The sequence below is a fragment of the Trichogramma pretiosum genome, unplaced genomic scaffold (assembly GCF_000599845.2).
Source record: "Trichogramma pretiosum strain Unisexual culture from Peru unplaced genomic scaffold, Tpre_2.0 scaffold41, whole genome shotgun sequence".
In the NCBI taxonomy this organism is placed as follows: domain Eukaryota; kingdom Metazoa; phylum Arthropoda; class Insecta; order Hymenoptera; family Trichogrammatidae; genus Trichogramma; species Trichogramma pretiosum.
The window spans coordinates 559,542-575,614 of NW_019640824.1; the positions used below are offsets into that span (position 1 = coordinate 559,542).

General features: G+C 38.4%; 1 protein-coding gene across 1 annotated transcript; it reads right to left on the minus strand.

Moving 5' to 3' along the window:
- Window positions 1-6,448: 6,448 nt before the first annotated feature.
- Window positions 6,449-7,546, minus strand: LOC111694581 (zinc finger protein 257-like). The gene is made up of 2 exons (XM_023463235.1): window positions 7,477-7,546; window positions 6,449-7,341 (listed from the first exon to the last, which is right to left on the minus strand). Exons 1-2 carry the CDS (start codon window positions 7,544-7,546, stop codon window positions 6,449-6,451), a joined length of 963 nt encoding a protein of 320 aa, XP_023319003.1.
- Between the last annotated feature and the right edge of the window lie 8,527 nt (window positions 7,547-16,073).

Below are 16,073 nucleotides of genomic sequence, written 5' to 3' on the forward strand. Positions count from 1 at the left end.
ACGTCTGTCGGAAAAAATTATTTCTGCTACGAGAGACATTGAGGAGAACATACTCTAAAATTAAATGTCTTGACCCATTAACGCCCAGAGGACGTTTTGACATTCAACTTTGCGCTCTTACCGTGTCTCAATCGACACAAGAAAAATAATTACAAAAAAAACTTGTTTTGTGGTCAAATTTTTTTTCATTTCAATTTTTCATCATTGTTTTATGGGAGTAAAATATATGTGGAACGCGACTTTGCGGTCTCTACTTTAAGAAACCATGGTTGTTTTTATTAAACAATATTTTTTTCTGAACAAAATGGCGGCTTGAATGAAAAAATGGACTTTCAAATTACTTTATTTATTATCTCATTAAATAGGAAAAAATGTTATAAAACAAAAAAGTCGTAGAATTGTTCAAGTTCCATTAATTGCCAACAGATGTCGTTAATTATTTTGGATCGCAATCGCCCCGCAATTAGCTAAATATCAGGATCGATGCGGTTAAAAAATTACGAACTAAGATTTAAAATAATGTAAAATGCGTCACAATATCTAATCATTACGTCTTTCGCGTTTTTCAGCTCGAGGTGGCCTGTAGTACCGATCGATGATCGCAGCTGTTGTGCGAATCGAACGACCGATCGATCGATCATATCGCCATCATGAGGTCGAGAGAGTCGTTGGTCTACACGCCGGTATCGCTGGGCCCCGACACCGACGACGAGGAGACTCTGGTCAATGCGGAAGTCTACATGAATGGTGAGTACCACTACCACTACTACTACGACTACACTACTACGCGGCCTACGACGATTCGAGTGGCGATCGACACGTGGGCATATTACATACTACCCGTGATATATCATTGAATGCAGCGCTCGGTCGAGTTTCGAGATTTCAATTTTGCTTGGCGAGACGTCTGCGATATAATCGTAAAATCATATCAGCGAAAAATCGGTATAAATTTTACCTGTATAGTTAATTCAAACGTTAGCGTGGAAGAGTCTCTTGTCGCTCTGTATTTATGAGACAAACAAAAGACCATACGGCAGACTCGAGTCGCGCACGGAAGCACTCGAGAGCGCATCGCTAAAAAGCAAAAGTAATTACACGCCTCAATGTATATACTGCGTGGCGAAACGGAAATAGAGAGACAGAGACGCAGAGATATGTTTCTTGGCAATGGAAGAATCACTAGGCGTGACCTTTGGACGCGCAAGACTGTAAAACTTTATCGTCTGCCCGTATATATACGTATACTTTACGACTTTCGCTCGTAAAAGTGAGGACTATCATGCAGCGAGCATCGAGAAACGACGACGACGATGATGATGTGTACTGTCGAGACTCTTGGAAGGTTTTTATCGTGTAAAGATCGGTACTTACGATTTACCGATCGCGAATTTTTGCTCGTACATCATCATTAGGGCTTTCAATTCGATCCAGGCTGCCTCGCAGATCGATACACTTATCGCAGTATAATTACGCCACTTTATACCGCACTTAATATCATTGGATCGCGAGTAATATTATTTCACCACGTTTCGACCGAAACCGAAAAACCTTGCGGTTTCTTATTTCTCCAAAGACATAAAAAAAAATAATAAATCCAACATAGATAAATAGAAACAAACACGCGCCGATACCGATATCTTTTTCTATGAAATTTAACTCGCTTTGCTGAGCACTACAGCACACGGCACGCGCGCGCAAACCAATAAACATTTCCGAGCGCAATTTGTGCGTACACGAGTAATAATATAAAGCCGACACTCGTAAAATCGAAATGTGTGTCAGTGGAGTGGAGACTAATACACGATCGGCATTAATCGATAGAAATTCATACATTATAAGATCGGTAATTCTAGATCGCTATGCCCTATACATAAAGCAGTGCGGCGATAATTCGCGAGTATCGAATTACTCTCTTTCTCTCTCTCGACGTATAGTTGTGCCCGATGGTATTCCGATGAAATCGTTTCGAACAATGGGTTGGTATATAATTCGTTGCGCAATCCGGGACCCCAGCTGGTCACGGATAACATAATCGAGTCATTGGTCGCGATCGATGATCGGTATGTACTCACGCCTCGTGCTCACGCGTGCTTGGGCACTGTCATTATACACGCAGCGGAGAGAGTTGTGGTATATACTAAAGCAATACAAACGTAATAACGCTCGTTTACTCCGCCTCAAAGTGCCTCAATTTGCTTTTAGAGATTATGCGTGTAAAGTACAGCCTATATACACAGTCTCGTTTCTACCAAAGTTGCACGTATCGTATACGAGAGTGCTTCGATCGAGGAAGCGAGGAAGTCTACCGGTCGCCAGGAGCATAGTCGACTCGTCTTAGCACCGCAGCAGCGAACGGTTGCAGGCGCACACGCACGAGGCAAAGAAATGAGCCGTGACCAAGTCACGTGCCCGGTATATACGGCAAAAAGTCGCTCGCGCGAGTGCACTCGCGTTCCGATATAGCTGCAGCGAGTGACTTGGCTCTCGCGCAGACGAAGAGCCTATACGTAATGGATTAGCGAGAATTCGTCGACCGTCGCGATCGTTTGAATAATTCATCTCGTGGTACCTTTCCCGAAGCTCGCCCTATACCTTTCGCGATTATTACGCGTTGAACGATCGCAACGCGTATTTTTTATGCGACCGGTATAACGTGTTTATTGTTCTGGAGCTTGCAATAGTACAGTCGAGTATGTGTATAAGTATACGTGTGCGCGTGGAGATCGAAAAAAACGAACGATGCCGGTGACGAAATTCAAAACGAACCGCGACGACGCAAAATTTTGTAATAATGTATAAAGTGACGATCGACGTTCGCGGTGAAATACAAGTACACTCGAATTAAACGCAGTCGCGAGTCATCCGATATTTGCGCACACACAGCAATGTATATAGGCACGAAATGTGCGCGCAGTATTGATGCGTGCACGCGGCGAGAGAACTTATTTACGAGAAATAGCTTATTTACGGGTGTATTAAAAGAAAGGAGAGAATTAGATTTCGGACTTTTTTGAGGATGATAAGAAAAAAAAGATTAACTGCCTTCAAAAAATCGATTGTAAAAGTAACAATCGTACTTTGGAAATTGTATATTTCCACATTGGTATAGTACGAATATATTCTCATCGCCTCGCAAACCATATACCCCTTAAGAGGTTTCTATACTCTAGATTTTCTTCTTCCATTTCGTTAATAAGTATTTAAATCATTTATCAATTTAATAATAGCGTCAGCATTTCTTTTTTTTTAAAGAAAATATTCCCTATTCAATAAATTTGGCGTCATTTTTTTCCATGCGTCAAATGCTTTGATACCGATCAATCTCTATATGATTTACGTACATATGAATTAACTGTATGATGTTCAATGAACAATATAAATATTTTATTTAGAATAAATTGATTAATACTACAATTTGATGTGAATAAACAAGATTCTATCGATACTAATAGTTATATAAATCTACAGTTGGCCTAACGTCAACATCATATTCCCGCGCTCACGTAAATATGAATATAAATACAACAATCGAATATTCCAAATATGAGAAAATAATTTCAAAATTTTCTCTCACGATGGATTTTCAATGCTCTTGATAAATTGTTTAGATAATGTAGTTTTTCGGTGAAAAAAATTAAAACTTATAGACGGTTATATACGGTCATATAGCAGAATGATCCTTCTGGGCAAAAAAGTTGCCATATTATTCGCATTTATGATTCTTGAATTCTAAATGAACTGTATCTATATGCCGCATCGAATGATGCCTCAGCCCGAACAACTCACCACACTCTTCGCATTTCCGTTCTTTCAGTTTCAAATAAACAATATCAACAGTGAAATGGATTTTCTCGAAAAAATATTAACTCGATGTTCTGATTTCTTACGATCAAAAATTTATGCTCAAAGATTCCAAGTTTGAACATTAAAAGGTTAATCAAATGTACCATGCTTTTTTCCTGTGTGCGTTATTATAAATAGCTTTTAAGGTTCCCAAGTTCTCAACCAATTGTTTGATGTTTGTGATAGAGTGCGGTTTTACGGTGTGAACGACGTCTTCTGCGGAACAAACTCCAATTTTGTGTACTGCTGTGAATTTTTACAGTGTTAAAGTACTCGTGATTGCTCGCCAACGAGGACCGCTGATGTATACTTGAGTCTGGGTCCACGGCATGCGTACGTAAAGTGTTGAAAAAGACAAAGAAATAAAAAGGACGAGAGATTACGACGATGTGAGATCAGACATTCAGAAAAGAATTTGTAAAATTTATGATGATGAAAATGGAAGGAAAATAATGGATCTTACGTTTTATATAGGAGTGAATGAGAAACAATTTATTTGCGGAATAGGTTTCATTGTTGATTTTAGTAAAATGTGATTATTGTAACTAAATTAGAAAAAATTAGTTAGTGTTGCTTATTTTCAAAAAAATAAAGGTCGATACAAACAAAATGTACAAATAAAGTAAAACCATCTACAATCCTCGAACTAAAATATTACAGTATACATTATCGGTATCACCGAATCCAAACGCTGAGTAAGTTTTGAAGTATTTTTAAGAACTTTGAGCAATAGTAACGTAAGATACAAAACATTGAGTGTCAAAATTGGTGAATTATTAAATTATTCATTGCTTTTTCGGAATCTCCTCGATTGCGATTTGAAATACATTTACATTTGAATTTAATAATGTTCCTTTGAAGGTTTTTTTACAATAGACTATCTTAATGTAATAATTTGGACTCAGATATCCATTGGAAAAGCTCGTTCACTTCAATCGTGCCATGCGCTTAAGTATGAAAACATTTAACACTGTTTGCTTTCGAGGTTTTCGATGTTCTGATGAACTGAGTTCTTAAGTGTATGACAATGTAAATGTTCCTTGCCCATTAAATAATTCTTCAGCCCAAAAAGCTTGACACACTCTTCGCGAATTTGTTCTCTGATTTTGAAATGAACTCGATCTCATTTCCATCATGTCGCACCATGCTGCTCTTACAACTATTTATAACAAAATGCCTTATGCTTGGCATTCTGTAACTGGACCTTATGGCAATGTCCGCATCCAGTTCTCTTTTTGTAACTAAAAACTTCGTTGCACTCCTTACACAGGTACACTTTGCTTCCCATGTGAACTCCATTCAGATGAATGTGATATTTCCACAATGCAAAATAAATCTTTCTGCACCATAGGCATTTAAGACGTACGTCTTCAAATGTATGCGGTGCCATCTTTCTGCTAGTACGACTCTTTCACTACTGCTTCCATATCGAATCTCACGTATACTTTGAACTATGATATTTTGCCGTTGGAATCATGTTTACATCGATCTAGTCGTCACATAACAAATATCGATGTTATTCATAAGCAATATTATTTAGTTATCGAAAAAAATTTTTAAGTCGAAAAAGTCGAAAATTCATCGCTCACAAAGTATATCATTGCAACAAAGAGTTATTTTGAATTAATAACAAGTTTCAAGCGATCAAGTTAAAAGTAACTTTAATGATGAATGAATCTTTCCTTTCTATAGATTTGAAGTATTAATTTGTTTCGTTATTCGATCGTCTGATCAGCAAACATAATTGAACTTACTCACTTTCGATTGTTAAATGTATTCATAGTAGCTCGTAATATTATCATGTACGTAAGAAAGTTGATAGTTTATTTTGATTTCCATTACGTCTACTAGATTCCATTACGTCTACTAGAAGAAAAATTATAGAAAACGAAAATAGTACAATCGTGAGATCTCGGAATTTTTCAGGGATATACAGGATGATAAGAAAAAGGGATAGAAAATAATGTATCATTTTTACACATAAGAGTAAAAAAGTAATATTTCATTTACGACTTTTTACCCATCATTAGTTTTTGAAATAAAAGTTTTGTGCACACATCTTTCACAAAGTTAGTTAATGTTGCATATTTTTACTAAAAATATAGGTCAATAGATAGGATATTATAGGTACAATAAAAACATATCATATGGGCTGTATTAGTGTACTTTTGCGTTTTAAGGATCACCAATTAAAACGTCGAATCAGTTTTTCCGTAATTTCAGGACCGTTGAATAAAAAATAATTTAGGTTACAAAAATTCAATACCAATTAAGTTAAATTAATTGATTAGGAACATTATTAATGCACATTTTACATTATTTTCGAAAATCATACTGTTTGTCATTTGCGATACAGTTGTATTCGTGCTGTATGATGTTCCACTTAAGTTTTTTCATAGCCTTGGCGCAATATTTAGAATCCAGTTATCTATTAAAATTACTCATTCGCTTCAATCATGCAGGTTCGATTATCAAATTGCGCTTGAGTCTGAAGACATTTAACACGGTTTGTCGTATTAACTTTTGATAATCGGCGGACAGCATCCACGTGTGTCATTAAAATATCATTTTGTCTAAAATACTTTTCTGACTCTCCGTTCTATTAATCTTTGATTTTTTCATGAACTGTGGCAATGTGTCTATGCAAGTCATTTTTATTACCAAAAGACTTTTCACATTCTTTGCACTTGCAATCTTTAAGTTTCAGATGAACTAGATCTATGTGCCTTATTAGATGACTCTTTTGTCCAAAAGACTTTTCACATTCTTCGCACTTGTGTTCTTTAAGATTCAGATGAACTAGATCTATGTGTGTTATTAGATTTTCTTTTAGCCCAAAATACTTCCCACATTCTTCGCACATATGCTGTTTGAGTTTTAAATGAACGGTATCTATGTGCCTTATTAGATGACTCTTTTGTCCAAAATACTTTTCACATTCTTCGCACATATGTTGTTTGAGTTTCAAATGAACGGTATCTATGTGCTGCATCAAATTTCTTTTGCATGCAAAAAACTTGACACACTTTTCGCACTTGTGTTCTGTGAGTTTTGAATGATCTAAATCTACGTGTGTCAAGAGATGATTTTTCTGTCCGAATAGTTTACCACACTCTTGGCATTTCTGGTCTTTGATTTCCCGATGAATTGTGTTCATGTGCCTATTCAAATGTGAATTTTGACTAAAAGCTCTTGCACATACTTCGCATGTGTATTCTTTGAGTTTCAAATGAATTGTATCTATGTGCCGCATCAAATTGGCCATATGTTGAAAAAGCTTGCCACACTCCTCGCATTGGTGATTTTTAATTTTTTCATGTACTGTTGCAATGTGCTTTTTCAAACTACTTTTACTACTAAAAACCTTCCCACATTCTTTGCACTTATGTTCTTCAAGTTTCAAATGAACTGTATCTATGTGCTGCATCAAATGATGTTTTTGTCCATAAAATTTGCCACACTCTTTACATTCATGATCTCTGATTTTTTCATGAACTGTATCAATGTGCAAATCCAAGTTTTTTTTGCAACCAAAAGACTTTTCACGCGTCTCGCACGTGAAATTTTTGATTTTCAAATGTACTAACTTCACATGATTCTCCAATTTCTCTTTAGAAATGCAAATCTTACCGCAATCATCGCATCTGTGACGTACTTCGTAATTTTGATTTTCGACTCTGTGCTCTTCCGACGTTTTCATTGTGAAACTATTTCTTTTATTTTTTCTTTTAAATTGTACCATCTATCTGCTAGTACGAGTATTTCACTACTATTCTCGTTTCAAATTTTCTGTATACTTTGAACCATGTGATTTTGCTGAAATTTTGTTTACAGTTGATATTATTTATTGGATCGTTATATTACAAATATCCCTGTCAGTTGAACAAAAAATCCCAAGTCATTTTTATTGAACCTTAAATTTTTCCTTTGCGGGAATTCGTCACTCACAAAATATATTATGGTGACAAGTCAATTTTAATATTGCAGTTATTTTTAATTATACGATTTATTTTATTTCTTTTCTTTCAATCGGACTCAATGAAAATTCGACGATGGGTCCTCTATTTCTTTGTAACGATCTCTGACGTTCGAATTTATTTTGGTTACATTCGATTGTCCTGTCAGCAATAAAATATATATATAATAATTATATATATATAATAAAATCGAGCTCATCCACTTTCTAATATTATATCAATACTCTTACCCCGCGAGCTCACTCCCCCGAAAAATCAGCTCTCGATGTTGATACGGACGCTGCTCTCGCGCACGCATTATAAATTCATCGTGCAAATATAGAAACTTACATAAAATGATAACGAGTGATCGCGTCGAGCGTATATTAAATGTATATACGCATTCACGCGGACAGTCTCGCGGAAACGAGAAAGGCTCGCGCGTGTTCACCCACCATCGCCTGTATCATAAGCGACAGTAGTGCAGCCGCGATCCGATTTTTACGTCTCGCTCGCTGGAGCAGCGACCACCACCCACGTTCAAACTCTCCATTCATGTAGCTTCGCACTTGTGCTTGTGTTTCTGTGCCGCACACTGTATCGCGCGCGGCAGAGGTGACAAAAAGTCGCGCATGTATGTAGACCAAAAGAAAGGAGTCAAGTTCCCTCCTGCAGCGGCGGCGGCGCGGCAAAACCGGAGCCGAGTGTAGGACACTGCGCCGCAGCGTCAAAAATCGCAGCCCCCGCGTGAAAAGCTCCCGCGTAGGCAGTTTATATTATGCGGTGCATTACGCGCGCGCTTTTGCGCTTTTGACGTCGCGCGCTCGCGAGACCTCGAGGAGTAAAGTGTCGCTCGACGCAAAATTACGACTCGATGAAGTTACTCGTATATTATATTTTATATACCATATACGCAGCGACGCAGGATCGGCTTTGCCGCGCGTTACAATTATACGATCGTCCGCGCGAGGGTTTGAGCTATATACTGCCGAGCTCCTGTCGATTTTTGCACTTCGTTTTGTATATACTGCGGCTTGTGTGCGCACAAGAGTGGGATGAGAGAAAAGTCAATTTTATGCGTTGCATTTGAAGGCAAATGACAAGTATATAGAGAGAGAGATAAGCTGCTCGTACGAGTGCACGGATTAAGTGAAAGTTTCGCCTGCGCTTTAACTGTTGACGCTACTCCTGCTGCTGTTTTATGCCCCCGCGCATAATATATGGATAAATAAGTGCAGCATATACCATAGATGTAACAAAATTTTCAGTTAAGCACTATAATTCAGTACGATGAACTCCTCAATGAATGATCAGTTATGTTACAAAATTTTGCTCGGTTCGAACTCTTCGTTAAATCTTTCGATTAATTCGCGTTCTACTCGAACTAATACGTTGTATTATTTTTCTTTTCATCGGAGTGCACGAGACAAGAGATAAAATTATTTTTCACCTTTGCTTCGCAAGGATTATATTAAAGATTTATGAGCGAAAGTTTGATTTACAAACTTATGTATACATTATATGCGAGATAAATGAAATCAATATTTTTGATGAACTGACAATCGATTTTCTCTATTTTATCTTTCGTTTCAAATCGAGTACATCCATTGGGATGGCCAAAATATGTATCGTCCGATCGATATTTTCTATAAACTTCACGTATACTCATGATCTGCATAATCAATTTTTTTTCATTTACACTACGTATAAAATCGAGTGTATCCATTGGGATGGTTGAAATATCGAGGTAAGCTTGCTCCGAAAAATTAAATAACTTGACGGAAACGTATGAGTCGATGATCGGTATACCTTGGTCATGCCATACCAAGATATCCAATAGACATCACCACACAGATTACTGTCGGAACAATAGTTCGATCGTTCGAGTCGCGAATCGATGCGGCGCAAAATAATTTACTTCCGAGTATCGTTATCGAACGATCACGCAGTGAAATAGAGCGATCAAAATACCTCGATCACGCGTTAATCGACCAAATCGTCGATCCGATGCAGCGCCACATTGATCGTTTACTGCGTATATGACGCACGTATAAACTTCGATCTCTATACATACATGAATGCAAGGCATCTCTCGGGTACATATTATGACCCGATTGAGTAACGATCATAAATGCAGTGCACGATATGATATCGTGGCTCGAGCTGCAACGAAAATAACACATCTAAAAAGACGCATGTCGTCGTGCCCCATGCCTCTGTAGACCCGAGGAAATGATCCATTGCACAGCTGTATTACGTGATCTAGCGCGTGCACTTAAGGCTCGACAGTAATATAGCTATTCAGCTGTGTTACATATGAGCAATTCCTTAAAAAAAGAAATTCTTTAAAATTCGAGACTAAAATTTGGATACGAATCTGCATAATAGTTATTTTATGTAACGACTCTATGAAGCCCGATTTATAAGACATTTGAAGATAGCTCTTTCTTATGAATGTATTTTGGCTCGAATCACGTGCATGTGTGACACCACCAGCATTTTGTGTAGAATCGCTCGTGTATCTGTTATGGCGCACGCCGCATGTGTATGATAATTCTTTGTACGTAACGCGCCTCTATGTACACGCAAGTAATTGCACTTGTACCACATACGTATAGTCGTGCCGCTCGTTTGCCTCCAATTCAGTCTCGTTGAAGCTGCTGCTGCGCCCATTATAAATCGCGCTGTTTACATACATAATTCAGACGAAAGAAAGAGACGCTCGATCGTTTGGACCGAGAGTTTACATGCGGTCAATTTTCGCGTAACTATGAGCCGAGATGCGCGTTGAATTTATATTATCGCAAAGTTTACGAATCGTACACTACTTTAAATTAAACGAGCTCGCCAGCAGACCACTTTTTTATATTTCCTCGCACACGTTTGCATTTAATCATTAATTTGATGTATACTTGCATAACAATTGCGAAGTACACTATTTTATGCGTTTCAAGCAAAAATCTGACTAAAGCTCGATAAGTCAATGTGATATACACCTGTTGAACTTTCAAATTCAAATTTTCGGACTTATTCACACTTTTCACACTTCTTTTCATACTCGTCGCATGTGTAATCTTTGCAACCCTCATGGACTGTTTTATGTGACAGAGCGAAGTACATTTATATCTGATTTTTTTTATTATTAAAAAAAAGTGTTCAAATTTTCAAATTTAAATTTTCTTAGACACACAATGTTCAGAAAATAGAAAAGCATAATGATCTTTGCACATTGCATAGCTATATTTTATTTGCACTGCAATGATCAGTCTTTGTCACATGGCCAAAACATAAAAGTTCTGAACATGAAATCAATTTATTATAATCGGTTGAAGTTGAAACTCATCGAAGAAAAATTCATTGATAATAGGCAACAATGTTTAGCCCGAAATATAGCTTCCTCTTTATTACACTTTGCGACATGTCGAATCATCGTGACGGAATGTACTCACTCGGCAACGAGTATTGGAAATATGTTGACTGCACGAATCAAGTTGACAAAAAATAAGCAGAGAAATAAGCAGATTTAGGTTAAGGTAATACGCAATTATTTCGGGAAAATTTTTATTGAAATTATAAAAAAACATATGTATAAGTATGAATACATATTTATAATTGTCAATCATCATTTTTTTCACAATTGTCCTTTATTACATAATCTTTACGTCCTTCGTGAACTGCCCTTTGGTGAATAAGCAAATTCTTTTTGTGTTTGAATTTTTTATCGCAATTTTCACATGCAAAATCTTTACGATTATCATGGACTGTAATTTGGTGTCTGAACAAGTTCCTTCGATCCCCAAATTTCTTTTTACACCTGTCACATGCGAAATCTTTGCGACCCTCGTGAACTGTCTTTAGGTGTATGAGCAAAGACGATTTCAGTCCAAATTTACTTTCGCACTGGTCGCATGCGTAATCTTTGTGTCCGTCATGTACTGTATTTTGGTGGTAGAGCAAACTCGGTTTTTGTGTAAATTTCTGTTCACACTTGTCACATGCGAAATCTTTACGACCTTCGTGAACTGTTTTTTGGTGAACGAGTAAGTTCGATTTTTGTCCAAATTTCTTCTCGCATTTGTCACATGCGTAATTTTTGCGACCCTCGTGAACTGTCTTTTGGTGTATGAGCAAAGACGATTTCATTCCGAATTTACTATCGCATTGGTCGCATTCGTAATCTTTGCGGCCATCATGTACTGTTGTTATGTGCAAGAGCAAATTCGTTTTTTGTCCACATTTTTTGTCACACTTGTGGCACGCGAAATCTTTACGACCTTCGTGGACGGTCCTTTGATGCCTCAACAAATCTGATTTACTTCTAAATTTCTTCTCGCACTTGTTACATCCGTAATCTCTAAACCCTTCGTGTACCGTCTTCTGGTGCAAAAGCAAACTCCATTTACTTCCAAATTTCTTCTCGCACTCGTTGCATGTAAAATCTTTACGACTTTTATGAACTGTCTTTTGATGTTTAGTTAGATTAGATTTTACTCCAAAATTTTTTTCACACGCGTCACAGGTATAATCTTTCCGACTTTCATGAACTGTTCTTTGGTGTGAAAGCAAATTCGATTTTCGTCCAAATTTCTTTTCGCAATTATCGCATGCAAAATTTTTGCAACCATCGTGTATCGTCTCTTTGTGCCTGAACAAATCCGATTTTAGTCCAAATTTCTTCTCGCAATTATCGCATGTAAAATCTTTGCAACCATCGTGTATTATCTTTTTGTGCCTGAACAAATCCGATTTTTGTCCAAATTTCTTCCCACAATCTTTACAAAAGTGATCTTTGAAGGCTTGGAAGGCAAAATCTTTGCGACCATCGTGTACTGTCTTTACATGTTTAAGCAAACTTTGTTTATTCCCAAATCTCTTTGCGCACTGTTCACATAAATAATCTCTGAAAACTTCGTGAAATATTTTTTTGTGCTTAAGTAAAGTTAATTTATTTTCAAATTTCCTCTCGCACTTGTTACATGAGAAATTTTTACTATCCTTGTGAACTAATTTTTGGTACTTAATCAAACTCGATTTTTTCACAAATTTCCTCTCGCACTGGTCATATGCAAAATCTTTACGGACTTTGTGTACTGATAATTGGTGTCTACTCAAATGACTTCGGAACTCAAATTTTTTCTCGCACTTGTCGCATGCATAATCTTTTTGTTCATTATGAATCGTGTCTCGGTGTGCTATCAAGCTCGATTTTAGCGTAAGTGCCTCCTGACACCTATCATCAAATTTTTGTTTGTCGTCCGAAACGACAATGTCGTGTTCACTTGAATTACCTTTTGAGAAAACTTCTTCTATTTTCTTCTCAATGTTATCCATTTTTGTGCCTCATTGAAACGATAGAACTTTCTATTTAGTTTTGGTCTACGGATATCGTTCTAATGGGAAAGACAAGATTCAAACTAATTTGTTTATATTATAATCATAATCAATAGAACGAGGGACGATGTCAAAATCGATTTTGATTATATTGTTTTCAATTAAGATACCGATTTACATGTTTATCCTTACAATATTTGAAACAATTTAAAATTTTACCATGGTGACGATTCTTTTGAATAAATAGATCCTTATAAAAATTATATAATAAAAAATTTTGATATTAAATCCAAAATTCTCTGCGCCATGACGCGATCGGCGTGCTCCACAATCCGTCACCGTACCTGCGGTACTTCATACGCCATAAAATAAGTGCAATACGAGTTTGACTCGACGGACTCGGGGGCCACTTAATGACTTTGTTGCCGTTTGTCACGTGCACTTCTCTGAGAGGCAAAAGTACGTATTATACAATAATGTAGCTAATCTCGTAAAGTTGTTAGGGACATCTTCATGGGTACCTCGGCTAACGGTACATCTAAACGATCTCGTCGTCGGAGTCCCGCGGCACGTAAGGTGCCTACGCCGAGAGACGAGGCAAGGTATATAAAAAAAATAAATAAATAACAACAGGAAACGCGCGCGAGTAATATTTTTTTTTACTCGCTGCACACACATATACACTCATATGCGCGCGTTAGGCCGTAAAATTCGAGCGTCGAAAAAGACTCGCATTTCTCACGCGAGAGCTCGGATTTCTTGAATTTTTCTGCGTTTTCTGCTTGTACGCGCGATAGCCTCTACGACCTCAACGCGTGCGCAGATTAAATCGTTAGGGTGTTTTTTTTTACTCTTAAACCTTGTAAAATACTTGACTACCGCCGTTGATTGCTCGAACTGTGCACGGCCACTGCGGGAGAAAAGAATCCATTGTAAAAATCGTCGTGCCTGACGCATCGTGCGCGTTGCATCATTTTTCCACAACGCCCGCTGTTGTATTATTACATGTACATTCGAAATCGAATTGGCCCTTTCTTAATCCAAGCCGAGCGTGCGCGAGCACATACGCACATTTCCATCTGAATTTCTCCGGCAGTTGCAGCCCCCGCGCGTAAATGTTATTTCCTCTCCCTTTGATTTTGCACGCAGGCAGAATTAAGCCCAGACGCGCGTCGACAACGCCAGCGTTTCTTTCATTACGACCAGAAATGAAAACATCTGTTCCTTTTTTTTTCTTTTCAATTTGCGTGTTATTTTTTAAGAGCGAAGGGGAGAATTTTTTTTCGTCCTCGTCCGCTGTCAGGATTTATCAGTATCGTAAAAGTGTTGAATAAATATATTGCACGTGAGCGCGTGCGTACCGTTCGACGTCAAAAAATTAATATAAACTTTCACGAAAACAACAATAAAAAAATTGCGGACCCTCGCGTCCGAGCGTTTATGCGTATGCAAATGTCAAAACTGTAAAATCGTAATAACCGTCGATCCACCCAGGCAATAACTCAATTTTCACTCGATGCAACAACGAACGAAAAAATTGAGAGCACCGATCGTCGTTTTTTGTATTACCGATGTTTCGTGTCTCGACAGGCGGCAATTATTTGGCCCCGAAAATTCGTATACTACATATCGCATCATTGAACACAATTCGAGAGCGCCGCGCGGTAGAAAATTCGTACCCACGATTGAGACGTTTTCGAAAGCTGCTACCTACTACCTGCGATCGAGCTGCCAAAACCGCATTATAACCTGTGTGTGAGGTACAAATGCATCCGGGCGAGGAATAAAGTATACGTATCCTCGTGCGTAAGTGAATGTGAAAATGCGCGTACGCGGCCACGATCTTTTCGGTACATAATTCCATCCTTTCGGGAATTATGCTTTGCGTACGATGATTTTTTTTGTCGGTCGAATTAGCGTCCGCGGAGTAATCGGTAAGTGCAGCATTCGAAATGGATAATATTTATTTATAGATATTAGTCACGCGAGTAATGAGGGGCCGCACGTCGGCGGTGAAGGTATAAGTGAAAAGTTTCGGCGAACGAATTAAAAAGAAAAGAAATGATAAGTCAAAATTTCCGAACACACACGTACACAGACTCTGGACCACTGCTGCAGGTATACAATTATTATAACAACGACGATCGCGTCCGAATGCAGCAGATGCTGCACGAGCCGATCGAGGATATACAATTTATTGATATTAAAGATATCGCGACGCGCGTCCGAATGCTGACGTTCATCTCTGTGCGAGACTCGATGCACACGCAAAAATGTGTACTCGATCATCGCACGAGTCATGAAAATAATAAAATGACGATAATGATCGACAAAAAAAAATCACGCGACTCAAAATCTCGCTCCGACATACGCACGTACGCGTACAACATGTCTTTTGCGTGCGTCGAATTCTCTAATTATTATATATACATCGAGCGCTCTCGAGGTCCGCTGCCGCTGCAGGTCCGCCCACGAGTATCCGCTCGAGCTGCTGCTGCTGTTGCTTGTGTACGCACGCATACGCACACGTACACGCTTACGCTGCACAGTTTATAAACCTGCTGCAGCCGAACCGACTATATATAGTTAATAAGCATCTCGGAGCAGCGGCGCGTTTGGACGACGTGGCAACACCCCCGTAAGAAACTACCAAAATCACAATGAAGATCGAGGGTAGCTATGTGTGTGCTCGCAATTATCGGTCAAGAGTACGCGCGAGTATCGAGTGGCCATCGGTTTTTACCTCGTCGGCAGGTATATGCATTATTACACGTATATAGAGGCACTCGCACACACGCACACGCTCAGACACACGCACGGCGTGTAGCAGAGTCAAGCTAGCGGAAGCTAAAAGGCGAGCGGATGTGGTGCGACGAGACGATGCGTTTCAACTCCTTTTTCGCTCTCGCACATATACTTTAGTACTAGTAGTAGTGGTAT

What these genes read in the sequence shown, in the direction of transcription:
- LOC111694581 (XM_023463235.1), bottom strand. Translation starts at nt 7,546, where the DNA reads ATGAAAACGTCGGAAGAGCACAGAGTCGAAAATCAAAATTACGAAGTA. An exon ending in TCACAGATGCGATGATTGCG is followed by an intron (nt 7,342 to 7,476) that starts GTAAGATTTGCA and finishes ACATTGATACAG; the next exon opens with TTCATGAAAAAATCAGAGAT.